The sequence below is a fragment of the Vicia villosa genome, linkage group LG6, assembly GCF_029867415.1.
Source record: "Vicia villosa cultivar HV-30 ecotype Madison, WI linkage group LG6, Vvil1.0, whole genome shotgun sequence".
Classification (NCBI taxonomy): Eukaryota; Viridiplantae; Streptophyta; class Magnoliopsida; order Fabales; family Fabaceae; genus Vicia; species Vicia villosa.
In genome coordinates, this window is record NC_081185.1 from 157299675 (window position 1) to 157312632 (window position 12958).

Sequence of the window (12958 nt, forward strand, 5' to 3'; positions counted from 1 at the left end):
ATGCATTGCTTTGGTTTTTTCAAAGAGTGTTTGGGAACACAAGCATTAAATGAAGTCCCATAATTGAAACGTTCCATCGTTTTTCTCTTGACGTGTGACTTAAAGAGGTAGTGAGTGGCATGACATTACATGGTGTGTACATGAGTGAACTTGAGTTCGATTGTGTTTCCAAGGTGAAATCTGACGATTGATCCGCACTTGCTTCTTGTTTTCAATCTGATTCGTCCGATTGTTTTTATTTATATAAGGGTTAAGGAAATTTAGGGGAACTTTTACAACCTATTAGATTGAATTTTTCTTATTTCCTTTGAGTTTTTCACTCATCTCTGAGGGCATTTTTTCTATAGTACCTGCCATCACGCATTCAAAGCTTCAAAGTTTCAATCTTCAGTTTCTTCCTTTGTTTCACTTCCCTTCGACCTCACGCTTTAAGAAGCCTTCTCCCTACTCAATTTTTTCTTCAAGCATTTATTGTCTCTTTGCTAATATGAGCGATAACCTTATTAACATGGAGAATGATTTGGAAGATAACATTTCTTCTTCTTTGAAAAGGGAAATGGAATCTAATTTGTATTCCATGTCTTCAGCAAGTGGATATTTTAAATCGAAGATTAATGACTCTGAAACGGAAGAAGTGTCTGAGAACTCCTCTTTCGAAAGAGCTTCTTCTATTTTGAACTCAGTTATGGCTATAACTATTGTTGATATTATGGTCGGGACCCCGTCGGATTTGTCGTTTTTTCTAGTAGATCCAACAGAGAGGATATGCATCTCTTTTGAGGGATGCTCGATTCCTCTGTATGAGTTCCTATTTACCAGACTAGGGTACATTTTCCCTTTTCTGATTTCGAGGTGGCTCTGATAAATTTTATGAGAGTTTCCCCGTCGAAACTTCTTCTCGGAGCTTGGGCTTACATGAAGGCGTTCTAACTTTGTGCTTGCATAAGTATTACTATTTCAAGTCCCTCTGTTCAAAATAGAATTAAAGGTACAACATGAAAAAGATAAACAATTGCCTCAAAGTTTGGAGGGTCAATGGTTAGAGAACTCTTGAACATCACAACTTCAAGCAAATGACGTTAAACAAACATTTGATGATACACAATCCATACAGAGGGGATTGCTCTCCCTTTTCTATTGCATTTCATCAAATATTTTCATTTAAATATTGTGATTGTTAAACTAAGTTAGGAGTTTGTTAGTTGTTATTTACATTCCATTTTCTCTAAATAATTATGAATAATGTCTTTTGATCAAAACATGATCATTCCAATAACATTCTTAAATTTCAAAAACATGTCTATTGTACAGAACAAAACAAACTAGAGATGTAAAAAACACACATTACACTCGATCAAGCAGCAACAGAAACTCAAATGAAGAAAACAAAAAAAAACTTCAATCTCAAGTTCATGTAAGGAAGCCAAAGTTAGGATTGTCCTTCTTGGCAAACTTCTATGTAGCTATATATCTACATCATTCCATAAGGATGATTTTATACAAGTGCAAAACTAGGAGCCAACACATTCATCATTCACCCTGATTCATCAAAATTGGTATAACATTAGATACAATGATACTAACATGAAACAACTTATGCAAATGAAAGAATGTACCTTTTGGTAGATTATTACTTGGAAAGGTTTCTTCAAGAGGGTCCATTTGGAAATTCGGAGGAAGAGAACGTTTCTCTGATCTTTTCAAATAGGCCAATACTTCTAGAACGATAACTGCGACAAGTATGATTCCAACAAGGAATCCATAGCTTGTTTTCCAATTATTCCCTGCTCCTGCAGCTTGCATTCCCAAAACTATGTTCAAGGCTGCAAAGAATAATGCCATTCTTCCAAACCAACCATGGTACAAATTCCAAATTTTGCGAAACTTGGAATCCCTATTTGGTCTCAAGAAAAATGCTAATACCTGAATTCACATTGTTTTGAAATCAGTTCAAGTTTTACTCGAGGGAAATGGTTTATGAATAACTTTTGTGAAAGCTTTTAAATAGTTAACGCAGTTCAGTTGATAGCTAATTGATATATCAGATGTCCAAACTCAATAATCACCAACATAGTAACCACGAATTTGGAAGTGGCTAACTATAATTTTTAAGTGTCAATAGCAACCAACATAACGTAGTAACCATGAATTTGTTATTATAGTATGAATTAGTAGCATACCTGAAGAATGCTAAGCACAAGGACAAAAATGCCAATTCCTTTGTGAGCCGGTATATGAACATGCATTTTGGAATGTAGTTGTAATCCAAGAAGGACAGTGACAAGACCAAATACAAATCCAACAAATTGAAAAATTGAATGTAGATAGAACCAAATTGGTTCCTTGTGTTTGAAGTATCTAGCAACAATAGCCCCTACAGGAAGGATCAAACCCCACCCTATTACACCAACTATTCCATGGTTCTTTCTCATCTGAACCAAATCATTGGATGAAGAATCCTTAGAATCTGAAAAAACGATAATCGTCAAGTTTGCGCTAAACCATATGATAAATGAAAAAAAGGCACAGACATATCTGAATTTGCACCTGAAGAAGATGAAGTAAAATCGAATATGATCGATGTTTCGTCATCGTGTTTTGACAGATGGTGTTCGTGTGGATGCTTAGTACTAAAAGCCAATAGAATCGGTTGCTTCCCGAATGGAACTGTTGTTTGAAGCTGAAATGCCAAATAGATTTCTGCTCCATTTGTTGCCACAGCAGCAGGCACAGTATTTAGAGGCAGTTCACCTTTGTTTACAATGACTTCTGATGATTTGTTACCTCTTAGATAATACTGCTTGATTTTCGCATGGCCCTTTTTATTAATCCATCCCACCATTGCACTTGAACCTACCATTTTACCATCTCTTGAAAATCCAATCCCTACCCACCCAACCGTGTAGGGTGCTGATAATATGATTGTTGTAGTATCATCATTTTTTGTGTACTGCAACAAAATCTCATTATAAATTACTGATCTTTAGTATTTTATAAAGATAGACGCTTTAAGTCAGAGACTAAAAACATCCGTCTGACACTTCTGAATAAAGGTGTGTTTGGTGTCTGACATATCTCTGATAACAATATAACACTGAAACTTGTGATTATGTTTACTTTACTCAATTTTCAAATTATTATCTTTATCGACATGTTAATGTCGGTGCCTTGTTCGTGAATATGTCAATGCTTCGTTATAATTGAGTAGAACAAACAAAACATTCAGATAATAGCAAAAGGGTTAGATATATTTTTAATTCATATAAATTACATATATTTAGTACTTCATAAAAACAAATGCTTTTAGGGAGAGACTAAAAACGTTCGTCTCTGAAATACCAACACCTCTGAACATGTGACATATAGCACCGACACTTCTGAACAAAATCATGTTCGGTATCCGACACGTGTTTGATACCGACATAATATTGAGTTACATTCAATTTATTCACTTTTTTCACATTATTATCATTGTCAGTGACGACATCGTGTCTGGTACCCGTGTTTGTGTATTATAATTGAATAGAATCAACAGTCAAGAATAAGAATTGAACTTACCCTCAATTCATATGTATGCCAAACAGGTTTGCATATTGTAGATGAAATATTCTGATAAGGTGGAGGGAGGAAAATTTGAAAATTTGTATTCTTGCATCTAGTTTCTGATGATGATGTAAAATCACCACTACTTCCATCATTATCATCTCCTAATGCAATGATCTTGAAGTTGAAGACAAGACTTAGAATACATATTCTGACAAAAAAAGGCCATAGCTGAGCTAAAGAACTTAGGTTTGCCATTCATAGACTAGATCCAATGTGATCCAAGAATAGGAACAACAGTGGTTACTAAACAAAGAATAAGATAGGAAATGTGAATGTGAAAGGCTAACAAGAAGAAGATAGTTGAGAAGTATTAGTCTCTTGCATTTGAAGTTTGAAATTTGGTGGGGTAGGTATAATGGTTGGTACTCAGAGGTAATCATCATCATCATTTTTCTATTTTCTATTGTTGAGAACTCTAAATCAATCTGCATTTTTATGAGAAGTATTGATTCATACTCCAATCAAAATTATTCAAAGTTAAAAAGATTTCAAATTTCAATCACAAGATATGTTTAAATTTTACTTGGTTTTTGAGTACTAAGTTGTTGATAGGTTCTTTGGATTCATCAAGTATTGGCTCAAGAAGATGAAAAAGAGTTAATGAAGAAGATTATGATAGCTGATAAGAGATGTTAATAACTTTGTCGGTGGAAGATGATAAGAGATGTTAATAAAAAGAAGTTAAAGATAAATTTTTTAATAGGTTATTTTTCTATGTTGAAGATGATACATATTGACAGCAACATAACTTTTTTTTTTAGAGGAAAAAACACGCACACAACTAACAAACAAACAATATTAATTAACTTTTTATTTTATTAGTTACAATAAAATATAATAATTTAAATTTTAAATTTTTATTATCCTATTAAGACAACTCATTTGACAACTATGTAGAAACACCAAATACAGAAATTAGATTTAATGAAAACTCTGATTCATTATGGATTTCATCTGAATTGATTGATAACAAATAGATAATATGCTAACTAATTGGTCTATGTTACTAATCACACTTATACAACCATTTTTTAATCAGAAGAACATTCATAACTTTGATACATTAATACAACTATATATGAGCTATACACTTGATTTAACTCTAATACTTTAATATTTTCCACAAGTTCAAGGGGGGTTTTATAAGTCATGACTTTGGGTTTTATAATATGCAAGACTTGATTAAGTGAAAAAATTGCCTCTTTTTCAACAACTCTTTTTCCACAAAACCATGGTTAAATGACTTAATAATATTCTTACACTTTCATTAGTCTTAACTAGACTTGAAATGTCATATAATCCTTTAAAAATTGACCAAATTACCCATGTTCATTTTACCTTTAACCTTTATTCTTTAAAATGTATCATTCATTGTTCTCTTAATTCTCACACAAAGGTTCAAAATTATATATTTTAACATTTTTTTAATAAAATAAAACTCAAATTTTAAAGAGAAAATGGGTGATGCACTGACAGTGTAAAAAAGTTTTACACTGTCAACCAATCACGGCCATGAATCAGGACAAGTCAGACTGTAATTTTAAAAAAACTTATATGACATGGCAAAACGATTTGTTTCTATTGGATGACAATGTAAAACTTTTTTACACTGTCAGTGCACTACCTTTAACCTCAATTTTAAATCTGATATATAACTTTTAGAAACTCAAATAATTAAAAGTGAATAGAAAATAAAAATAAACTTTAATTGTTTGATATGATTGAAAATGAAAACAAAATGAGAAAAAAGAAAAACCTATATTTAATCAAATGATTTAAAATAGTATAATTGAGTGGTTGTAATACCTTCATGGTGTAGAAAAATTTACACAGACAGTGATAGCAATTATTAAACCCTATTAAAAAATAAATATATAAAATATTTATATTTATGAATACATGTAAATATGACTAATATATAGAATCCCTTTGTTGTAGTTAGTTTTGTCTAAGTTTAATCTCAACCAAACAAGATTAAAAATTATGGATGGTTGTGGAAGGTCCTCACATAACAGAAATACAAACAAGTTTCCAATTCCACCCTTAATAATCTCATCATGACCTCATCAATTGGCCTTTCACTCATCCAATTTAGGCTAACTATCATGGATTCCACTTCTTCTTCTTCTCTCAATGAGTTCTGTTACTTGCAAAACGGAGGAGGCTTAGAAGTTGCTTTAATGGAGAATGCTGCTTCTTTTCTAGCTCCACTGGCTTCCAACAAAACCTTTGTTTCTGCTATCTTTGCCTTGTTTGTCACGCAATCCACCAAAGTTTTCTTTCATTACTTTGAGGAGAGGCGTTGGAATTTCAGACTCATGTTTTCTCCTCAAGGAATTCCTTCTAGTCGCTCCGCAATGTGTTCTGCACTCACCACTTCCGTTGCTCTCTCTCATGGCGTTGCCTATCCACTCTTTCCCATTTCTTTGGGATTCAGTCTCATTGTCATGTCTGATTCTGTTTCTGTTACAAGACAGGTTGGCTACCAAGCTTTGGTATGTATAATGTATCCTATTCTTCAACTCATCAATCTTTGTTACTTTGTAATTAATCAACAAAATATCTTTTGACATCGAAATTGTGTGTGGACACAGGTGCTTAATAAGCTTCTTCTTGAAGTGTCTGGAGGGGTTCCAATTCTTGATGAGGACCTTGAAGAAGATGTTGGTCACACCGTACCTCAAGTCTTAACTAGTGCACTGCTTGGTTCTACAGTTGCCATTTTATGCTCTTTAACTTTCGTGTTTCTGAGGCGTTAGTTAGGTGCAAACTCTATTATTCATGCTCCATTTTATGCTCTCTAGTGTCTTAAATTGAAAAACATATATTTTGCTCTTCATTCTGTTTTGTTACACTTTTCTTGATCAAACTGTATTCTCTTATAATGTGATTGCTCTATCTACTTGGTTGTTTAATAGCATGTTTATGCTGTCAAGGATAATATAAAGGGAAATGATGCAGTCGAATGGTGCATATACTCAATGTATTGGAAGCATTTTGCATTGAAATCGAATGGTGCACATTTAAAATTAGATGGCTGAAATGATCTATTTTACTGTAACACATTCTATTTGATCTAAACATAAGACAATTTGTCAAGCAAGTTGAAAGCAATCAAAATCAAAACATGTTACAAGTTTTGTTTTTTCTCTTTACATATGCTACTTTTTCCTCTTCTCTTTTTGTACTAGTCAAATTTTCAACAAAACGACAACTTTTACTCTTGAGCACTCTAGACTTATACAATATTCATAAAAATTATTCCAAAACATAGCTCTTTCATTCTCTAAAATTATTTGCAAGATTAACGGCTGATTTATTGTCGATATGCAGCATTAGAGGTTTCTTCACTTCGACCTCCATCTCTTCCAGCACATATCTGATCCAAATTGTTTGACACACAAAAAAATTTCATAGTTTATTGATCTTTTTAAGTATCTCCGAATTTTTCTTGCAAGTTTCATGTGTGACACCCTTGGTTCACTCATGTATCTGCTCACCAATCCAACTGAAAAACCTATATCAGATCGATTGTTGCACACATATTTTAGAGATCCGAAAATTTGTTTAAACAAAGTTACACCAACTTTGTCCTCCTCTCCATGCTTCTCCAATTTCAAATTTGGTTCGACAGGCGAAGATGCAGGATTTAAATTATCCATCCTGAATATCTTGAGTATCTCTTTGACATACTTACTTTGATGTAGCATCATACCTTGCTTGGTAATTTGAAATTCAATGCCTAGGAAATACGAGAAGTTTTCCAGATCCGACATTTCAAATTTTCTCATCATCAGCTCTTTGAACTTTGACAAGTTCTCCCTATTATTTTCAATTACCAGTAAGTCATCGACATATAAGCAAATGATTGTTGTATCTTGTGTCACAACCTCAACATAGACACCATACTGAAACTTGAATTTGACGAATTCCAACTCGACTAAGTATAAGTCAATTTTCTTGTTCCATGCCCTAGATGCCTGTTTGAGACCATAGAACGCTTTGTGCAACTTGTATACTTTCCTTGCTTCCTCTTGTATCACAAATCCATAAGGTTGTGTGACATATACTTCTTATACTAAAGGACCGTTAAAAAATGATGACTTCACATCTAAGTGAAATTTTAACCAACCTTGCTTGCAAGCCAAGGCTACCACCAGTCTAACAGTCTCCAATATTGCGACTGGTGCATATATACTTCAGAGTAGTTGAGTCCTGATCTCTGAAGAAATTCTCAAACTACTAATCTTGCTAGGGGTGGAAATAGGCTGGGTCGAGTTAGACTTTGTCAAGCCTAAGTTTGGCCTGTCAAAAAAACTGAAGCCTAAGTCTGACCTATAGTCTGTCGTAGGCTTATTTTTTAGGCCTGAGTCTGGCTTTTTCGAAGGCCTGATTAGTCTACATAAAAGCCTATTTGTTTTAGACATAGGTAAATAAGTAATTAAAATACTGTTTAAATTGACTAACTAACTAAAAGACCAAGAGACTAAAAATTTGTTTGCATTGACTTATTTTAACTTACGTATTATCATAAGTTCTTAGAGACTATTTGTTTAAGAGAACTTATGAAAACAATGTTCATCATGTGTTTTCATCTTATTTTCACAACTTCTTCAAGACAACCAAGTTTTATTTATGTATTTTAATTCAAAGTACAAAATATAACATAATGATAATAAAAAAAGTATTCATATTTATTTAAATGGGCCGGCCTGATAGGCTTATAAGGCTCTTTTTAGGGTCTGAGGTCTAGTCTTTTTAACTAAATAGGCTTATAAAAAAGCCTAGGCATTTTCTATTTAAAAATAATGTGTGACCTGGCCTGAGCCTATATAGGCTAGCCGGTAGGCTCCTGTTATCGATCTGGCCTATTTCCACCCCTAATCTTACCTTATGTTTTGCTATTGATCTATCAACATTGTGTTTCAACTTGAACACCCACTTCACTTCAATAGCTTTTGCGTGTGCTGAAAATTCAACTAACTCCCATGTGTTGTTTCTTTTGATTGCTTATAACTCTTAGACCATAGCTGACTTCCATTGTTTATTCTTTAAAATCTCACTATAGTTGATTGGTTCAACACCTGCAAGTACATCGATATGAACTAATTCTCCACCTGGTGTAATTTCATCATCACCAATCACTTAATAGTCTTGAAGTCTTGCAGGAATAACTCTAGTTCTTTGAGGTCTTTGACTTGTTCTAGACACTCCCTCTTTGAATTCGACTGTGTCGGAAATGTCAGCAACTACTACGACTTCGACTTCATCATTTTCTACGTCGATGCCATAACTCATCAAAAGCTTGTTAACTGCATCCACTATTTTTTGTCGGCCCATAAAATTGATCTTCCTCTTAACCAAAACATCCACTATTTCTATAAAAATTTTAATAAGTGTTCTTATATTCCAAGATAAGCGAATCCTCCTCTATGAACCAAGTTATTTGCCCGTGTTTCACTACATCCGGATGACGATGTAGTGACCCTTATTTTTTTGACATTGTACTCGAGTCCTACAATACATTGCTTACGGGTAACGGTCTAACATTCACATTATTTTCCCGACAAAAAGACGAATATAAACTCAAAAGGAAAAGGTAATAATTGATTAGTTTAAGATAAATGAACATTTATTGTATATAATTAGAAACAGTTGATATAAACTAACCTATAATATTTATAATATTTAATATAACTAAGTTAAAAATAGAATTAACTTAAAAATATTAAATAATTTAAACTATAAACTATTTAAATTAAATATTCTAAAATAAAATATAGTAGTAGATTAACTAAAAAATATGCTATTAGTATTTTGGTTACTTAAAAGTTCGGAAGGTTCTGGATGGTTCTGGAAGGTTCCTTATCATTCTATATATTCAGACAGAGAGATCTTCGTGACTTCTCAAACACTCTTCACTTTTCTTCCATAAACAAAACTTTTCCTTCCAATTCTCTCATGGATTCCTCATCCTCTTCTTCATCTTCTCTGATGGTTTCTTTCCCTTTCGCACTAACCATCAAAAACCTGCTACCTTCCAATGAAAACAGTCAAGAATTCTGTTACTTGCAAAACGGTGGAGGCTTAGGAGTGGCGGCTTTAATGGAGAATGCTGATTCTTTTCTTGATACATTGCCTTCTGACCCCACCTTTCTTTCTGCTATCTTTGCCTTGTTTGTCACGCAATCAACCAAAGTTTTCTTGAATTTCTTTGAGAAGGGGCAATGGAATTTCAGACTCATGTTTGCTTCTCAAGGAATACCTTCTACTCGCTCCACCCTATGCTCTGCTATCACCACTTCTCTTGCTCTCTCGCACGGTGTTGCTGATTCATTCTTTCCTGTTTCTTTGGGATTCACTCTCATTGTCATGTGTGATTCTGTTTTTGCTAAGAGACATGTTGACCACCAAGCTAGGGTATGTATGATATTCTTCAACTCAATCTTTTTTGGTTTGTAATCAACAACATATCTTTTGAGCTGAAAATTGTATATGGACACAGGTGATTAATACGGTTCTTGATCATGTTTCTGGTGGAGGGACTCCAGTTCCTGAAGAGAGGCTAACAGAAAATGCTGGTAACACCCTTCCTCAAGTCTTGACTGGTGCACTGCTTGGTTCTACAGTTGCCGTTTTATGCTTCATGTTTCTGCGCCGTTAGGTGCAAACTCTATTCAATACTCATTTGCTCTTATAATGTCTTACACTGAAATAGATAGGTTTTGTTTCACTTTTCTTGATCAAACTGTATTCAATATTGATTGATATAGCATACTATTTGCTCTTATAATGTGATGCAGCTTTGTCTTACATGATTGCGTTTGGATAACATGTATCCTTGGGGCTTTTTTTCTTATGTGACTACTCTGCCACACTCAACCGATTTTCCAATCTTCCATAACTTTTATTAGTTTGATGCATGTTATTTTTATAAATATGGTTTGCAAATACTTGGTTTTCTGCTCTGTCTTGCATAGACTGCAAGAAACTATCTTTATGCCGGAGTACCAAAAAAAGTTAGCTATGTCTCGTAAATGACTTATTATGGCTTTTGAACAGTAAAGTATGGAACAGGAAGAGTAAAGTATAAAAATAAGGGTATTTGGATCATGTAGTTTAGAGGAAAGAACCAGAAATTATATGAAGCATATGTATATGCTTATTGGAATGTTTAGAGTTGGTGCATGATAGTTACCTTCTTGAGAGTTCAAATTACTTGAACAAGAGAATGCTGGTTTATAGAGATGGTTTTGGTTTTTTGCTGTCTTAGTGGCTGTGAATTTATTACTTTAGAGGATGATATAAGCCAAAAACTTGACTGCTAGACACTATAACCCTTGAACTATCTTTGTGCCAGAGTAGCAAAAGTAGCTATCTTTCTTTACTGATAGCTTTTTCTTGTAAATGAATTTATTCTGACCAGAAAATTGTGTGTGGATGCCCTTGAACACAGGTGCTTACTATGATTGTGGCTGACATGTTTCAAGGCCATCCAATTGGTGAAACAAAGCTATAGGAACATCTTGCTCACATTTGTTGGTGCTCCGCTTGGTTGTATACTAGCCATTTTATTCTGTTTAGGTTTCATGCTTCTGCATTAGGTGATTCTGTTTTGATCAAACTGTATATTGATTGATAGCAACTCAATAAGTGCTCTATTTTCTAGACCAAATTCTTCCCTGCATGAGAATAATGTAATTGAAGATTTTTTTTCTACTAAAATGAAATAGATTCTTGTTTGTCTATTATACTGTCTTATTGATTAATGCTTTCTGTTGGAAAACGGCAGTCACACAAATCGGACGATGCACATTTAACACAAAAATTTACTGATCAAAATCATATGGCTAAAACTCATTTGCATTCACTATTTGACTACAAAATTTCATTTTCCAACATAATGCACTTTTTATTTTATCTAGATATACGGAGTTTTTATTTGATCTATCACAGTTTTCATAATTCTAATTTTGTTTGATCATCAAATTAGCTAAGTAAGGTGAGAGATGTAAAAAACACCATAATAATATAATGCGTCTCAAGACTCTATCGGAGAATTGGGGTCCTATGGAGCGTGCCTCATAAAAATCAATGCATTCATCATATTCCTTCTATCTCACACGCAGGGCACCCATTTGGGATTGCGAGGTGAGTGGGCAATCCTATTGGAGGTGTTTTGTGTCTGCCTCAAACACAAGTCGTTTGAGAGGAATACAAAGCGTTTGGAGGAGAGGTGTAAGACTATGGTAGAAATGTGAGATATTTCGTCTAGAAAAATATGTAATAAAGTTTCGAAATAACATTTTCAGCCTTTAGTAATCTCGGAGTTAACTAAGATGAAAGAGTTAAAGGTTGACGATAGTAAAAAAATCTTTGAATTTTTCAAAATGATTGAATGTAGAAGAAATTAAAAGGAAACTAATCTAGGTCTAAGTCCAAGGGGTTCGATAAGTCAAAGTACAAATTCTCTATTGCACATAAACCGGTAACTTCAAAAAGGATGGTTCTAAAAGAGGGAGCAAGGTTGGTTATGTTCAGAGTGCAGTTGTGTCTTATGAGGATGGTTTTGAGAGTTCCAATGCCCTATCGGTAATGAGTTTGGAGACGGAGAACTGTTGGATCATGTACTTAGGATGTTCTTATTCCATGTGTTTAAGTAAGGAATAATTTAAGATTTCGGATAATCTTTAGGTGCTAAAAGATTTTCACCTCTTCGTCTATAAAAAGTCTCTAAAGCATCTATGCATCAATCAATGCCTTGCGAACCAAGTTTTTTACAAACTGATTTTCACTTTTCACATCGGTTACTCTAATGCAGTAACCAAACTCTCTGCCTGAATTTTTTTTTTGAAAAATAAGAGGTGGTAATCAGTTACATAAATCCTGTAACTGATTACATGGTCTGAAACTTTGAAAACTTTGAACATTCAGAATTGCAGAATGCATTTTTCACCAACCATTGACATTCTAAACCAATGCAAATCCTCATGAAACATCTACCAACATGTACATTGATCCAACAGGTTCCCCAGGCTGTATATAAGGCATTGCAATTTCAAAATTCAGATGACCTCTTTTACACAAATTTTCAATCAATTCAAATTCATTTCAAGTGTTCATTCTCAAAACTCTTTAAAACTTTTTCTGCATAACGCATTCCTACTTTGCCGGAGAGTGACAAAGTCAATACTCCTTAAGCCTAACTATGATTGATTTTTCAATAGGTCAAACCTCAATTAGAGAAATCGTCAAAACTTGGAACAAAAATTATATTGCAGTTGTAGCCATGATACTTGTCGTCATCTCGATCGTCCATAATAATCTATAATATGTTGCATATTTGGAGGAA

General features: G+C 33.7%; 3 protein-coding genes across 4 annotated transcripts; 2 read left to right on the forward strand and 1 right to left on the reverse strand.

Annotated features, from left to right (window-relative positions):
- Positions 1–1142: 1142 nt before the first annotated feature.
- LOC131612926 (cytochrome b561 and DOMON domain-containing protein At3g61750) lies at positions 1143–3909 on the reverse strand. 2 transcript variants are annotated; one of them, XM_058884667.1, is made up of 5 exons: positions 3559–3909; positions 2548–2950; positions 2181–2467; positions 1635–1923; positions 1143–1539 (listed from the first exon to the last, which is right to left on the reverse strand). In XM_058884667.1, the coding sequence occupies exons 1-5, from the start codon at positions 3799–3801 to the stop codon at positions 1535–1537; spliced, it is 1227 nt and encodes a 408-aa protein (XP_058740650.1). In that variant the 5' UTR covers positions 3802–3909; the 3' UTR covers positions 1143–1534. The 2 variants fall into 2 exon arrangements, with proteins under 2 accessions (XP_058740650.1, XP_058740649.1); XM_058884666.1 differs by having other exon boundaries at positions 1617–1923; positions 3559–3902.
- A 1661-nt stretch (positions 3910–5570) lies between these two features.
- LOC131612927 (uncharacterized) lies at positions 5571–6766 on the forward strand. Its single transcript, XM_058884668.1, has 2 exons — positions 5571–6101; positions 6201–6766. The coding sequence occupies exons 1-2, from the start codon at positions 5664–5666 to the stop codon at positions 6363–6365; spliced, it is 603 nt and encodes a 200-aa protein (XP_058740651.1). The 5' UTR covers positions 5571–5663; the 3' UTR covers positions 6366–6766.
- A 2782-nt stretch (positions 6767–9548) lies between these two features.
- LOC131612928 (uncharacterized) lies at positions 9549–11297 on the forward strand. The gene is made up of 3 exons (XM_058884669.1): positions 9549–10026; positions 10112–10270; positions 11063–11297. The coding sequence occupies exons 1-2, from the start codon at positions 9568–9570 to the stop codon at positions 10268–10270; spliced, it is 618 nt and encodes a 205-aa protein (XP_058740652.1). The 5' UTR covers positions 9549–9567; the 3' UTR covers positions 11063–11297.
- Positions 11298–12958: the final 1661 nt, after the last annotated feature.